This window comes from Prunus mume, linkage group LG2 (assembly GCF_029339155.1).
Source record: "Prunus mume cultivar Tortuosa linkage group LG2, ASM2933915v1, whole genome shotgun sequence".
NCBI classification, from domain to species: Eukaryota; Viridiplantae; Streptophyta; class Magnoliopsida; order Rosales; family Rosaceae; genus Prunus; species Prunus mume.
The window spans coordinates 30,550,878-30,565,284 of NC_142699.1; the positions used below are offsets into that span (position 1 = coordinate 30,550,878).

At 36.9% G+C, this 14,407-nt stretch overlaps 3 protein-coding genes across 3 annotated transcripts; all 3 read left to right on the plus strand.

The window, feature by feature from the left end:
• The first annotated feature begins 1,320 nt into the window (after nt 1-1,320).
• On the plus strand, nt 1,321-4,634 carry LOC148920025 (auxin efflux carrier component 2-like). Its single transcript, XM_089044521.1, has 4 exons — nt 1,321-1,584; nt 1,726-1,910; nt 2,003-2,127; nt 4,348-4,634. The coding sequence occupies exons 1-4, from the start codon at nt 1,321-1,323 to the stop codon at nt 4,632-4,634; spliced, it is 861 nt and encodes a 286-aa protein (XP_088900647.1).
• Nucleotides 4,635-4,858: 224 nt separating this feature from the next.
• Nucleotides 4,859-5,658, plus strand: LOC148920026 (auxin efflux carrier component 2-like). Its single transcript, XM_089047314.1, has 3 exons — nt 4,859-4,944; nt 5,037-5,194; nt 5,298-5,658. Exons 1-3 carry the CDS (start codon nt 4,872-4,874, stop codon nt 5,376-5,378), a joined length of 312 nt encoding a protein of 103 aa, XP_088903440.1. The 5' UTR covers nt 4,859-4,871; the 3' UTR covers nt 5,379-5,658.
• Nucleotides 5,659-9,369: 3,711 nt separating this feature from the next.
• EIR1 (Auxin efflux carrier family protein) lies at nt 9,370-12,974 on the plus strand. Its single transcript, XM_008225624.2, has 6 exons — nt 9,370-11,053; nt 11,330-11,609; nt 11,827-11,912; nt 12,029-12,186; nt 12,427-12,503; nt 12,614-12,974. The coding sequence occupies exons 1-6, from the start codon at nt 9,775-9,777 to the stop codon at nt 12,678-12,680; spliced, it is 1,947 nt and encodes a 648-aa protein (XP_008223846.2). The 5' UTR covers nt 9,370-9,774; the 3' UTR covers nt 12,681-12,974.
• The last annotated feature ends 1,433 nt before the right edge of the window (nt 12,975-14,407 follow it).

Genomic DNA, 14,407 nt, shown 5'->3' on the forward strand with positions numbered 1-14,407 from the left:
GTTTCTAGCATGCTATGAGGCCACCTCTCAAGCCATATGGTTAAGAAATTTCATTATCAGTTTGAATGTGGTTGAATCGATACACAGACCAATTCAAATATGGAATGACAACAGCGCAGCTGTTTTGTTTGCAAAAGGAAACAAAAGGACAAAGGGTTCAAGACTATTGGATGTCAAGTTCATAATAGTGAAGGAGAAAATTGCTCAAGGCTATACTAATATAAGTCATATCAATACAGACAAAATGATAGCAGACCCTCTCACAAAAGGAGTCCCAAATGCAGTGTTCCATAGGCATGTTTTGAGCATGGGATTAAGGAATGATTTGAATGCTTAAATCAGTGGGAGCCTTGTTAAGTTTAGAGTAGTTTTCTGTTAAAGTCTTAATTTACAGTTGGTTATGGTTTTCGATGGATGTTGATTTCAGTTTCTGATTCAGAAATAAAGTTTTCTAGTTAAACAGTTTACACGTTTAATTGTTATGTATATATATTCTTATAAACACTTGAATGAATTGAGCAGAAAGCTAGCTGAAGATGTCTGCATATGATTTTCATTCATGACAGGATATCATTTTAAATGATAAGACCTTAGTAGTCAAATTAAGGGACAATGAATAGACATGTTCATAAAGCTTTACAGTGAAACATGTTTATTTTTCTGTTTAATCTTGATGGAAGCTTATGTGGTTTTAAAGAATGATCAATGTGATTATAAAGACTCTGGATCCCTATATATTCAGTGAAGTCTTGATGGTTCTTTTTCATTCTTTAAAATTGACAATTGCTTGAAGGAATCAGATTGAGTTATATTTCACCAAGGCCTTAAGTGATCAACACAAAACTTTGGGATTAATCGATCAAGTGGGAGAATGTAAGAGAATAAATTGTCTTAATCCATAAAAGATGATCTTCTAATCCTAAGAGGACTCGGGTTTTGTTTTGATCAGGAGATACAACTCAATCCTCATCAGATAATACTTGTACAGAGCTTATTAAAATCAAACACAAATATTATCAGGATTCCTAATACAACATGGATTGAAACAAACCTATTCTAATGCAAAAAGGACACTCGAATACTTCTTGATAGGCAAGGCTTTCGTAGTGATGCATCTATAAATAGAGGTCCCTTCCCTTGCAGCAAACAAGCTCTCTAAAATCAGTACTCACCCTATCTAAGAGAAAGAGACATAAAGTGCTGCAGAGGGAAGAAGACTTTCTAGACGAAACCAGAATTCTCTTCTGCTTCAATGGCTGAACAAGGTTAGTATTATTGCATAAAGGCTTAGTACAGACTTACATCCCTGTGCTCAAAGCCATGTACTGCGACTTCTCCGCCACCTGTTCAGATTGTCGTTTTGCAGAGCGTGATCTGTACACTCTCATACTCTTCATGTTCGAGTACCGCGGCGCCAAGCACTTGATCTCGGAGGAGTTCCCGGAGACTGCAGCCGATCACGCCGTTCGAGTTGCCTCGATGTCGCTTCGCTCTGGTCGAGAGCCTCGCAAACAGACGCGGAGATCGCGACGACGGGAAGCTTCACGTGGTGTTGAAACGATCCAATGCGTCGTCTTTCAACTGGTCACACAGTTACACTCGTTGAATTCGATGACCTCGCGGGCTTCCAATCTAATCGAGTCGAGATTTACTCGTGCAGTCTTCCCTTGAGATGACCCCACGGCCATCCAGCTTCAACCAGACGGAATTTTACGCCATGTTTAGTTCCAAAGAAGGCGCCCAAAGCAAACACGCTTATACAAACAGCTTCAAGGCGGATTCGGGGATGATGAGGAGGCTTTGAAGATGAGCGCTACTAATAAGAAGAGGAGGGAGAAGAGTATGAGTTGTGAGGTCTTCAATGGTGGTATGGTCTCTTCGTATCCGCCTGCGAACCCAATGTATGAAAGGTCTACCAGTGGTGTGCCGAAGAAAAGAGATAGTGGTGGTGGTGAGGCAGTGCGTATAATAAGGACCTCCATATGTTTGTTTGGAATTCCAGTGCATCGCCAGATTCCGAAGGGAATCTTAGACAAGCAGTAAATCGAGCTGCTTCCACTGACTTTGGGGTAATTGATCCTTCCAAGGCTGCAGCTCTTCAACAACATGAAACTGCTGCTTCAAAAGGTGAGTAGCATGTAATTTTTGGCTTAATTGCTTTATTAGCCCTTTAATTATGGTCAAATCTGACTTTCCCTGAAAGTTAAGTGACACACTTTATTTCATTGATCAAGGCTTATACCGTCCACTTCATCCAATAATACGTTATTTTTTAGAATAATATTAGTCTTACCATATTTTTTATACCACAATTTTATACCACATGATGTGGCAGCTGATGTGTACATACCACATCATGTAAAATACTAGTTTTTGTTTTTCTAATTTTATTTATTAAAATACACTTCATTCATTTAATTGATATGTCATATGATATGGACATGCCACATCATGTGGTATAGAAATATGAGATAATAATGTGGTAAGTGTAGCATTACTATATTTTTTATGACGTGACAAGAGTATTTTATTAATTTCATACATGTTGGTCATTTACTCGCTATTCTGAATATGTGATGTGACAAAGTAGAATAAAATGTTAAAAAAAATTTTGAATAAAAAATTTATAACATTTTAAAAAAGTATTTAATAGTAAAAAATATATCAATTAAAAATAATAATAAAATAACTTTTTTTTTGGGGCAAACAAATCTCTTTCCTCTCTCTGTGTTCCTTCATAACCAGAAATTATAAAATGGTACCAGAATACGACATCATGCTATAGCTTCGGTGGGTGTAGGTAGGTTCGGCTGGGGAGAGTGGGGTCTTGGTAGAGTTTGTTTTAATTTTAATTTTATGTTATTTTATATCACATATCCATAATAGTAGGTAAATGACTAGCGTTTATGAAATTACTAAAACACCTCTACCACATCATAAAAATTAACAAGCTTTTGGATATAACACTTTTTTTTTTTTTTTTTGGTGAGAAAGAGAATTCATTCATAGAACCAAAGACGTACAAAGAGAAACATGATATAGTGTCATGGACTAACAAGAGAGTCTAAATTAGGTCACTTTGGACCATTACAATAAAAGAACAAATCAAAAACGAAAACTAACACAAAGACCTCTGACGAGAAACACAACTACAGGCCAACACAATAGACCCACATGAGAGGACCATAGAAACCCCAAATAGTAAACCTATATGAGAGGACCGTGGAACATTCCAACTATCAAAAGAAGCCTTCTATGAGCAAAATCATAGTCTTTTGACACCCACACAAATTGCAAGGCATACCATAGTAGAAACTAGGAGAAAACACAAAGGAGGAACACAAACAACAGTAAAAGTATCTCTACGAGGCACTCCACTTTAACTTAAAACCTGACAAAGAAAATCTCCTATAACCAAGCATAGTTCTTTGGTCGGTGCAGAGTAGAGCACCACATCTCAACAACTTCCACCAGCGTCGCTGCTGCTACTGTTGAAACAGAGACAAAACATTAGCCACTGTGTATCACAATTCTCCCGAGGAGAGACACAATCCAGTGTCATTATTGTCGCCGTTGCCGAGACAAAGACAACACTAGTCACCTAAAACACTGCAAAAATAACCAAACAAAACAAACAGACAAACATACCTAGATCCAAACAGATCTAGACTATCTGGGGTGGGGAAGGGGAGGAGAAGAGGGGATAAGAGGAAGGGAAAAGATGGGAGAAAAAGAAGGGGATGAGGAGATGAACTGCAGTGGCCACCTTCCCCCCTTGGCTTCCTTGCGGTTGGTTGCCTATAATGAGAAAGAAGACCAGGGTGCGACTAGGCTTCTGGATGTAGTTGATAACAAGAGGCAACGTGGAGCATCAAAAACCTAAATAAAATGGGGAAAGTGAGTCACTTTAACTTCCAGGCGGGAAAATGAGATTTTAACAATAATTTTAGGGGGCAACGTAAAGCAATTGAGCCACAATTTTATGATCCCATCCCCAACTATATTTGCCTTTTGTGTAAATTGCTAGGCAAGTACTTATGTGAGCCGTTTCAGTCAATTGATGCCTTATTTACTGGACACAAATTTCATTTTCTATAACAAAAACAATAAGGAATTCCTTTCACATAGATTTGAATTTTTATTTTCTTCTGTATTCTCATTTAATTTGTTCACAAAATAATGTCACTATTTTACTTGTTAGAAATAAATGAGATGCATAAAATTCATATTTGAGTTTAGTGAATAAATTTGGTGATCCCATTTCAAAAATCGTGAGATTTTTTTGGTTCGAAATGAAGGGCTCAATCTTGATTGGTATTTGGTTTATATCCTCATTTAAATGTGCAGGTATGCATGATTTAATTTTAAATAGGAGTCCTAGGAGGAAAATGAGTGAAGACAGGGAGCTTGAGATAGAAGAAGGATCCAAGTTTCCAGCATGTGCGTCTCCGTACGGTAGTTTCCAAAAGAAGGTGGACATGGAAGATGGAGGTGTAGCCAAGAAGCACCAAATGCTTCCCGCTAGTGTCATGATTAGACATATACTTATCATGATCTGGAGGAAGCTTATTAGAAACCCCAACACCTACGCCAGCCTTCTTGGCTTGGCCTGGTCTCTCATATCATACAAGTAAATCTCTCTCTCTCTCTCTCTCTCTCTAAAGTGCACCCATCATGCATTTTGTAGAAACCACTCAAAATATTACCAATAATGCTAAGCGTATCACTCACAAAAATATTTTGTGAGAGTCCAATTTCATTTTTTACGAGAAATGTGATCAACAATCTTTACATAGCAGAAGAGACTAAGAAATTCCTGAAACTGATCCACCTAAATTAATATTTCAATCATTCACAGGTGGCACATCAAAATGCCAACAATGGTAAGTGGATCCGTATCGATATTATCTGATGCTGGCTTGGGAATGGCTATGTTCAGTCTCGGTATTTATCTTCAATTGGCTCCAGTATATATTGACCTAAATGAACCATATAAAAGTGTACTTTCTTAACCACTGTTTTTTTTTTCTTTCCAGGATTATTCATGGCTTTACAACCAAAGATCATAGCTTGTGGAAAATCTGTTGCAACATTTGCAATGGCTGTTAGGTTTTTAACAGGCCCAGCAGTGATTGCTGCAACCTCTATTGCTGTTGGTCTTCGGGGAGTTCTTTTACATGTTGCAATAGTTCAGGCTCACAATCTCAATCTCCCAGCAATGCCCACTTTTCTTAAAACTTAAGTTAAGAATTTAAAACTGCATATGTAATTAAATGCTTAAATACTTTTGTTTTCAGGCTGCTCTTCCTCAAGGCATTGTTCCTTTTGTATTTGCCAAGGAATACAATGTCCATGCAGACGTACTTAGCACTGCGTAAGTTTATTTACTTATTTAAGGAGTTATTCCTGAATTTTAAGGAGCCATGCTTTCGTCCGAACAAAATTGATGATGAAAAAAAAGGACCTTGAAGTCAGGCTTAAGTGAGCACCTTGATACATCTTACTCGCTAGATAGAAATTAAGTAATAGATTTAGAGCTTAGAAATCTTGTTTATATATTTTACTGACAAGGGTTAAATTATTATTTACTTTAATTTTTTTTTCTTTCGGGTGCAAATTTTTCTTTTATAATATTGGTTACACCAATGTCAATGTACCTCTTTTATAAATACTTTATATAAAATCAATGCAATATATACTTCATATGGTTTAAATATTTGTTGGGGTTTGGATTGGATGAGCAAATCGACGAGACATCGTTTGAAGTTTCTGACAAATACTGTTGATTATATATATATATATTATTTTTTTTTAATACGGAAACTTTTTTGTTATGAATTATATAGACATCTGAAGATGCACGTGTTAGATGTTTTGGTTTGTTTGATTGAACATATGTGAGTCGAATTTGATCAGAAGAGTAGTAGCAAACACTAATTCTATTTTCATATATTTGAAGATAGAATTACAGTTGAATAAATCAAGACAGAAGAAAGAATTCCATAACATATACATCAATTAAACTCAAATTAAACTAAAATAGCATACCTCAATTCTCTCTCAAATGAAATATGTCTTGGACTTGTTGACAAATACAAGAATGCTAGATTGCAAACCTATAGACACTCATATTGTTCATAATCTTCATATTAGAGAATACCCGGATCAAGTTCCAACTAACAAAGAAACATACCAACGGTTAGTAGGAAAAATGATCTACTTGTCACATATTCGACCATACATTGCTTATGCGGTGAGCGTCGTCAGTCAATTTATACATTCTCTAAGTGAAATGAATGCAGTTCTTTGGATACTTAGATTTTTGAAGTCTACACCCGGAAAATGACTTATGTTCTCAAAACATGGTCATCTGAATATTGATTGTTATTCAAATGCAGATTGGGTAATGTAACAGATAGAAGATCTACATCGGTTTACTTCACATTCATGGGAGGTAATTTGGTGACATGGAAGAGCAAGAAACAGAAGGTAGTAGCTTTATCTAGTGCAGAAGCCGAGTTCAGATGCATGAGTAAAGAAATTTCTGAGCTTCTTTGATTAAGGAAGTTGCTTACTGAACTTGGTTATGAACCTACTTTTACAATGAATCTCTTTTGTGACAACAAGGCTGCCATAGCTATCACACAAAATCCGGTTCAACATTATCGCACTAAACATGTTGAGGTGGATCGACACTTCATCAAACAGAAGCTTGAGGCTAAAGTGATTCAATTCCCTTTCGTGAAGTACGAGGATCAATTAGTGGATATTTTGACAAAGGTGATTTCCAATAGAACGTTCCACAATTCACTTGATCAGTTGTGCATTGGCGACATCTATGCACCAACATGAGGGGGAGTGTTGGCGTGACTTGTGGACCATTAACTTTCTTTTCTTCCACACAAAGGATTCTCATTATAATTGTAATTCATTTACTTTAATTCCTGATTTTCTACTGTAAATAGAAATATGAATTTATTATTTTAGTTTGTCACTAAGGTTCCGTTGTATTATAAATATGACCACCTACAAGGAGAAGAATACATAGAAAACTACCACAAACAAATATTCTCTCATAGTTATTATATTTTAACAGCTCCCATATTCAGCGTCGTAAAAATGAGTTTCGAATAAGCAAAACTCAATTATGAATTTGAAGTAGACAAAACATGAGAACAAATATGTAAATTCGAAATAAAAAGTGAAATTCAAATTGACAGCTCGTGGTTAATGAGTTTTTCTTTGAATCCAATGCAAAAAGGGTAAAACCGGGTTTTAAGATTCAAAAACCCTGCCAGTTATCAGATTAGTCATATTAGAAGTGAGTTTATATATAAAATTGGTAGGGTAAGATTTCATGTTAATGCTATGCTTTATCTTACTTTAATTACTTTTAGTAAATTTAGGTTTTAGTCATAAAAAAATTTTCATTTTTAGAAAAAGTCAAAGTTTTTTCAAAAAAGATAGAAAAACCTCTCAACTTTCAAATTAAAGACATGCAAATGTAAATGATTCTTTAGGAAATCTAAAAATAAATAAGGGCAATTTTGTCCATTTTGACTTCTTTTAAAAAATTTCTCTCTCCTTTTGCTTTTTTCAAAATCTCCCAATGCATAGCTCCAAACGTTGCCTTTTTTATATAAAAAAAAAACCATTACTTTGTGCAGTCTTGCTCTTTTTCTTTACCTACTAGTTTCATTTTCTTTAATTTAACCTGTATCTAAGGTTATTAGACACAGAAACTTCAAACATGGTTTGCCTTTTCTATATAAAAAAAAAAAACCATTACTTTGTGCAGTCTTGCTCTTTTTCTTTACCTACTAGTTTCATTTTTTTAATTTAACCTGTATCTAAGGTTATTAGACACAGAAACTTCAAACATGGTAAATGCAGATGAGCAAACTCCAGCTGACAGATCTTTACTGCTACCGCGGATCACTGAAACTTGCTCAAAACATGTGCACCAACGTCTGCAGTGGCGCTTGCTAAGCTTTCTCTCTTCGCAACACTGCAGCACGCACACAACGCCTCTATAATCTCTCACTCGTTTTTATCGACAATGTTTCCAATTTGCATTACTTTATTTTCCACAAGTTATATAGATGCCTTTTTATGTATTAAACAAAAAAGAAAGAAAAAGAAAAAAGATATATATATATATATATGTATATATATATATATATATTAGCAGCTAGCTAGCACACACACATATATATATATATATATTATATGTACACAAACTTGCATGTAAAAACTATTCCGTTTTTATTTTGTGGTCAGAATAATCTGCCACAGCCACCGTTTTCATTTCACAACAAGAAGATAATCTTCTCTTCTTTCGTCATCCCTGCCTCCTCGCCTATGGTTGCCACCAAGAGCTTGCAACAACAATTCTCGCATCTCCCCAAATTGGGTGGTTAGGTTGTCGATCCGTTGGTTTTGAGCATCCAGATCCGCTCGAGTAATTGGGGCTGGGACATCAGCTTCACGATCACCCATGATAATACAAGAATACCAAGACGGGAGAGACCCGCTCTGATACCACTTGACGCAGCACAAGCAAATAAGGTTTCAAACGAAAACCTTGAGTAACAAGGAAACTGGAATCCACCAGAAAGTTAAGAGAAACTCTCTTTGATTAATTTGATTAAAATCAATCGCTGCCAAAAAACGTTAGACGAACCCGTCTAAATACAGAACTTCAACCCTTGTAACTGCTAGGGGAGTTATTACAATTAAAATTGAAAAACAGAATTAATTTGGAGACTTAACTACGTAACTCCGAAACTGAAAAAAAACAGAATTTATTTTGGGAATTAACTATGTAACTCCGAAACGGAAAAACAGAATTTATTTGGAATTAACTTCGAACTTTGAATGCAGTTTTGAAAGGCCAAACGACTCCAGAATGCCAAAATCCATCGTTCCCTTTCCGAAATGGTATTTTGCCCCCTAATCGGAGCTCGGACGACAATTCTGCAAATTCCCACCACGTCCCTTTTCTTGCTCAACCGCGATAAAATCTGTCATCTGTTCTACATCATCTGCAGTAGTGCTTGCTAAGCTTTCTCTCTTCTGCAACACTGCAGCACGCACACAACGCCTCTATAATCTCTCACTCGTTTTTATCGACAATGTTTCCAATTTGCATTACTTTATTTTCCACAAGTTATATAGATGCCTTTTTATGTATTAAACAAAAAAGAAAGAAAAAGAAAAAATATATATATATATATATATATATATATTAGCAGCTAGCTAGCACACACATATATATATATATATATTATATATGTACACAAACTTGCATGTAAAAACTATTCCGTTTTTATTTTGTGGTCAGAATAATCTGCCACAGCCACCGTTTTCATTTCACAACAAGAAGATGATCTCCCTCTCTCTCTCTCTCTCTCTCACACACACACACAAACGCTCGACAATCCCTGATTAAAAAAAAATTTCCTCTTGATCTCTTGTCTACATTGTTCGAGCATCAACCCCCACCATTTCTCTGTTACCATAATTAATCCAAGTTCTTGCATGTTTTTTATTATTATTTTTTAATTTTTATGGAAAAAAAAACAAACAAAACCTTTCTCTATAAGAGCACACAAACAACCATCTCATTCTTCCTCTCCATCTCTCTCTCTCTCTCTCTCTAACCTCCCCATGAAAAAACCACAAATTAAGCCTTCCTCCACGCAATTCTCACTCTAAACAACAAAACCCATCTCGTCATTTTGGAGAAAACAAAGCCAGAAAAAACCAGTAACCATGATCACTGGCAAGGACATATACGATGTTTTTGCAGCCATAGTCCCTTTATACGTGGCTATGATCTTAGCCTACGGTTCCGTCCGGTGGTGGAAAATCTTCACCCCGGACCAATGCTCCGGCATAAACCGCTTCGTGGCCGTTTTCGCCGTCCCATTGCTCTCCTTCCACTTCATCTCCTCCAACGACCCTTACGCCATGAACTACCAGTTTATCCTCGCCGACTCCCTCCAAAAAGTCGTCATCCTGGTCGCCCTCTTCCTTTGGCAAGCCTTCTCCAAACGCGGCAACCTAGAGTGGATGATCACACTCTTCTCCCTCTCCACCCTCCCCAACACCCTCGTCATGGGCATCCCGCTGCTCAAAGCCATGTACGGCGACTTCTCCGGCACCTTGATGGTTCAGATTGTTGTTTTGCAGAGCGTGATCTGGTACACTCTCATGCTCTTCATGTTCGAGTACCGCGGCGCCAAGCTCCTGATCTCCGAGCAGTTCCCGGAGACTGCAGCTTCGATCACGTCGTTCAGAGTTGACTCTGACGTCGTTTCACTCAACGGCCGAGAGCCGCTGCAAACCGACGCTGAGATCGGCGACGATGGGAAGCTTCACGTGGTAGTGAAGCGGTCCAATGCTTCGTCTATGGTCTCGTCTTTCAACAAGTCGCACGGGTTGAACTCGCTGACTTCGATGACCCCACGGGCTTCTAATCTCACGGGAGTCGAGATTTACTCGGTGCAGTCCTCCCGTGAGCCGACTCCGCGGGCGTCCAGCTTCAACCAAACGGATTTTTACGCCATGTTTAATGCCAGCAAGGCGCCTAGCCCCAAGCACGGCTACACAAACAGTTTCCAAGGCGGATTTGGAGATGTTTATTCGGTGCAGTCTTCGAAAGGAGTGACGCCGAGGACTTCAAATTTTGATGAGGAGGCGTTGAAGATGACTACTAGTAATAAGAAGAGGGGGGCGAGGAGTATGAGCGGTGAGATCTTCAATGGTGGTATGGTCTCTTCGTACCCTCCTCCGAACCCGATGTTTTCCGGGTCTACCAGTGGTGGGCCGAAGAAGAAAGATAGTGGAGGTGGCGGTGGAGGAGGTGGTGGTAGTGGTGGGGCAGCGCCTAATAAAGAGCTTCACATGTTTGTTTGGAGTTCGAGTGCATCGCCAGCTTCTGAAGGGAATCTTCGACATGCAGTAAATCGAGCTGCTTCCACTGACTTTGGGGTAATTGATCCTTCCAAGGCTGCAGCTCTTCATCAACATGAAACTGCTGCTTCAAAAGGTGAGCACCAAATAATTTTATGATCCCACTCCCAACCATATTTGTCTTTTCTGTGAATTGCTTGCCAAGTACTTACATCAGCTACTGGACAATTGACACCTTATCTACTGGACAAAAACAATAGGGAGCTTCATTAATTTCCTTTGACGTAGATCTGGTTTTTTATTTCTTTTTTCTAGTCTCATTTGATTTGTTCACAAAATATTAAATCAAGGGTTGAATCTTGATTATTGTTATTGGGTTTATATATCCTAATTACTTATATTAAATCTGCAGGTATGCATGAGTTAATTGAGAATATGAGTCCTGGGAGGAAAATGAGTGGAGATGGGGAGCTTGAGACAGAAGAAGGATCCAAGTTTCCACCAAGTGCTTCGCCGTACAGTAGTTGCCAGAAGAAGGTGGACATGGAAGGAGGTGTAGCCAAGAAGCACCAAATGCCTCCTGCCAGTGTCATGACTAGACTTATACTCATTATGGTCTGGAGAAAGCTCATTAGAAACCCCAACACCTACTCCAGCCTTCTTGGCGTGGCCTGGTCTCTCATATCATACAAGTAAATCTCTCTCTCTCTCTCTCTCTCTCTCTCTACAGTGCACCCATCATGCATTGTGTAGAAATCACTCAAAATATTACTAATTAATTAATGTTATATCTCTCACGAAAATAAATTTCATGTGGAGTTTTTGGATCTTATTTTGCGAGAGATGTGATCAACCATGAAACATATATGCCCACTCATCCACTCAAATTAATCTTTCAATCATTGGCAGGTGGCACATCAAAATGCCAACAATTGTAAGTGGATCTATATCAATCTTATCTGATGCTGGCTTGGGAATGGCTATGTTCAGTCTCGGTATTTATCTTCAATTGACTCCATTATATATTGACCTAAATTTGCCATATAGAAATACACTTCAAATGAAATTTGCCTTTTTAACCACTGTTTTTTTTTTTTTTTTTTCTTTCCAGGATTATTCATGGCTTTACAACCAAAGATCATAGCTTGTGGAAAATCTGTTGCAACATTTGCAATGGCTGTTAGGTTTTTAACAGGCCCAGCAGTGATTGCTGCAACCTCTATTGCTGTTGGTCTTCGGGGAGTTCTTTTACATGTTGCAATAGTTCAGGTTCACAATCTCAATCTCCCAGCTATTTATACCCACTTTTTTAAAACTTAGTCAATTAAGAATTCAATATACATATGTGGTTAGGCCAGTTGGTCAGGACAGTGAGTCCGTCCTATTACATTCAAGTTTGAATCTTTTTTTCTCCGTCAATTATATTAATTTAGAGTCATTTAAGTGATTGTATTTTAAAAAATTGCTTATGTAATTAAATGATTAAACATTGGTTTTTTTTTTTTTCAGGCTGCTCTTCCTCAAGGCATTGTTCCTTTTGTATTTGCCAAGGAATACAATGTCCATGCAGACATACTTAGCACTGCGTAAGTTTATTTACTTGCTTAATTTTTTGTTTTTTGTTTTAATCCACGAATAAAATGGTGATGAAAAAGGGTCTCTGACTTGTATTATGTTCGTCCAATTATTATTGCAGGGTCATTTTCGGAATGCTGGTTGCCTTGCCCATAACAATTCTCTATTATTTTCTTCTTGGGCTCTAGTTTCTGTATTTCCGAGTCATGCTTCGGTGGATGATCAATGCATGCCATTGAATTCAGTGTTCAACAAAATATTTAATTTTCGCTCCTTCATGTTAGTATTATATTATTTTGTTATCTTACTGATTAGATAGAAATTAAGCAATAGATTAGAGCTTAGAAATCTAGAGAACGATTTTTTATTTTTTATTTTTAACTTTCTTTTTTTCTTCTTTAGGTGCAAATTTTCATGAGTTTCTTTTATAATATTTGTTACACCAATGTCAATGACTTTTTTATTTGTTGGGGTTTGGATCACAAAATTCAAGAGACCGTTTGAAGTTTCTCAGAAATAGCGTTGCTTACTGGTGGGTCCTACAATATTACTTGGGAACAGATGTGGCCCTCAACCTTTATATATATATATATATATATATATATATATATATATATATACATAATTCCCTTCTATTGAGGATCCTTCAAATAATTTTATTTGAGGGATGCCTTTTAGGGTACCCTATAATTTTTTTTCCAATGATCCAAACCATTTATTTTTTAGGTCTTCATTCATAGATCATTTTTACAAAAAATTAGACAAATTAGAAATTATTTCGACATCTAATTGTGTTATACAAAATCAATGAATACGGTGCTTCAAGAAATTACTAAAATTTCAATAACTCAATTGAATGGTCAAATGATATCAGATTTAAGTGATTTTTTTTTTGTAGAGATGATCTTTGAATGAGTATCTACAAAATAAACGGTTTGGATGAGGAAATGCACTCCGGAGTGGGCCCTACAAGGTGTCCTCAAATAAGCTTATTTGAGGGATCCCTCAATAAAAGCTCTCTGTATATATATATATATATAAAGCAAATAAATAAATAAAAACGTTCACGAGAGTTTTGCCCATGAAGTTCTAGCAAAGGAGAAAATGAAGTTTTTGTTATGGATTATATTCAGACTTTGCCGTAAACGGGTTTAAATTGTATGTCATTTTGAGAAATGAAAAATATAAAAAGATGTATAGATCATTGTATATAAAATCTACAAATTGGATCTTTACAGTTTAGGACGTCTTCATCCTTTACTCTCCTATTATAACCACTAAAAGTCTTGCAAGGTACTAGTAGCTCAAGTGGTTAAGAATAGCCTCGAGGTTTTGTGTTCAAGTCTCTCCCTCCATGTCTTTTTACATTCTTCTTTTTAAAACATGCTCACATCATTGTCACAGAATAATGCCATCTCTGGTATTTTATCGTAGTTTCATCGATTTTTTCTTGCAAATTTATCGAGGTGATATTTCCGAACACCCAAACGTTGAATTTGATCAGCCCCAAAAAAAAAGGGGTCGAATTTGGTCAACTTCTCGTCGAAATTCGACAATATCTCGCAGAAACTATTTAAAATTTTCCAATTTTCGCGTATCAGCAATCAACAACAGTCTAAACATTCCACCATTTTGACATCAGCTGAAGGTTGCGTTGTTGTTGGGTAAGATTTCGTGTGAATGCTATGCTTTATCTGACTATACTTACTAGCAGAGTATACTAGTGGTAGGAAAGAGAAGGTCTAGCTAGCAGAGTATATTAGTGGCTGAACCATGTGACCCTAAGCAGAGTGAAAATTAAAATTTAGTTTCACATTACATTGTTCTTGAAGTTCATTTAGAATTGCATTCGAAGACAAATTTGATGTTTGTTTATAATATCACGGTAGACAAAAAGCATTTTGTATTGCTTGTC

Bases quoted from the DNA above. Each gene is read 5' to 3' on its own strand.
- LOC148920025 (XM_089044521.1), top strand. From the start codon at position 1,321: ATGTACTGCGACTTCTCCGCCACCTGTTCAGATTGTCGTTTTGCAGAG. The intron at 1,585-1,725 runs GTCACACAGTTA...CGCCATGTTTAG, and splicing joins AATGCGTCGTCTTTCAACTG to TTCCAAAGAAGGCGCCCAAA. The intron at 2,128-4,347 runs GTGAGTAGCATG...TTAAATGTGCAG, and splicing joins TGAAACTGCTGCTTCAAAAG to GTATGCATGATTTAATTTTA.
- EIR1 (XM_008225624.2), top strand. From the start codon at position 9,775: ATGATCACTGGCAAGGACATATACGATGTTTTTGCAGCCATAGTCCCT. The intron at 11,913-12,028 runs GTATTTATCTTC...TTTTCTTTCCAG, and splicing joins AATGGCTATGTTCAGTCTCG to GATTATTCATGGCTTTACAA. The intron at 12,504-12,613 runs GTAAGTTTATTT...TTATTATTGCAG, and splicing joins GCAGACATACTTAGCACTGC to GGTCATTTTCGGAATGCTGG.
- LOC148920026 (XM_089047314.1), top strand. From the start codon at position 4,872: ATGCCAACAATGGTAAGTGGATCCGTATCGATATTATCTGATGCTGGC. The intron at 4,945-5,036 runs GTATTTATCTTC...TTTTCTTTCCAG, and splicing joins AATGGCTATGTTCAGTCTCG to GATTATTCATGGCTTTACAA. The intron at 5,195-5,297 runs GCTCACAATCTC...TTTTGTTTTCAG, and splicing joins TACATGTTGCAATAGTTCAG to GCTGCTCTTCCTCAAGGCAT.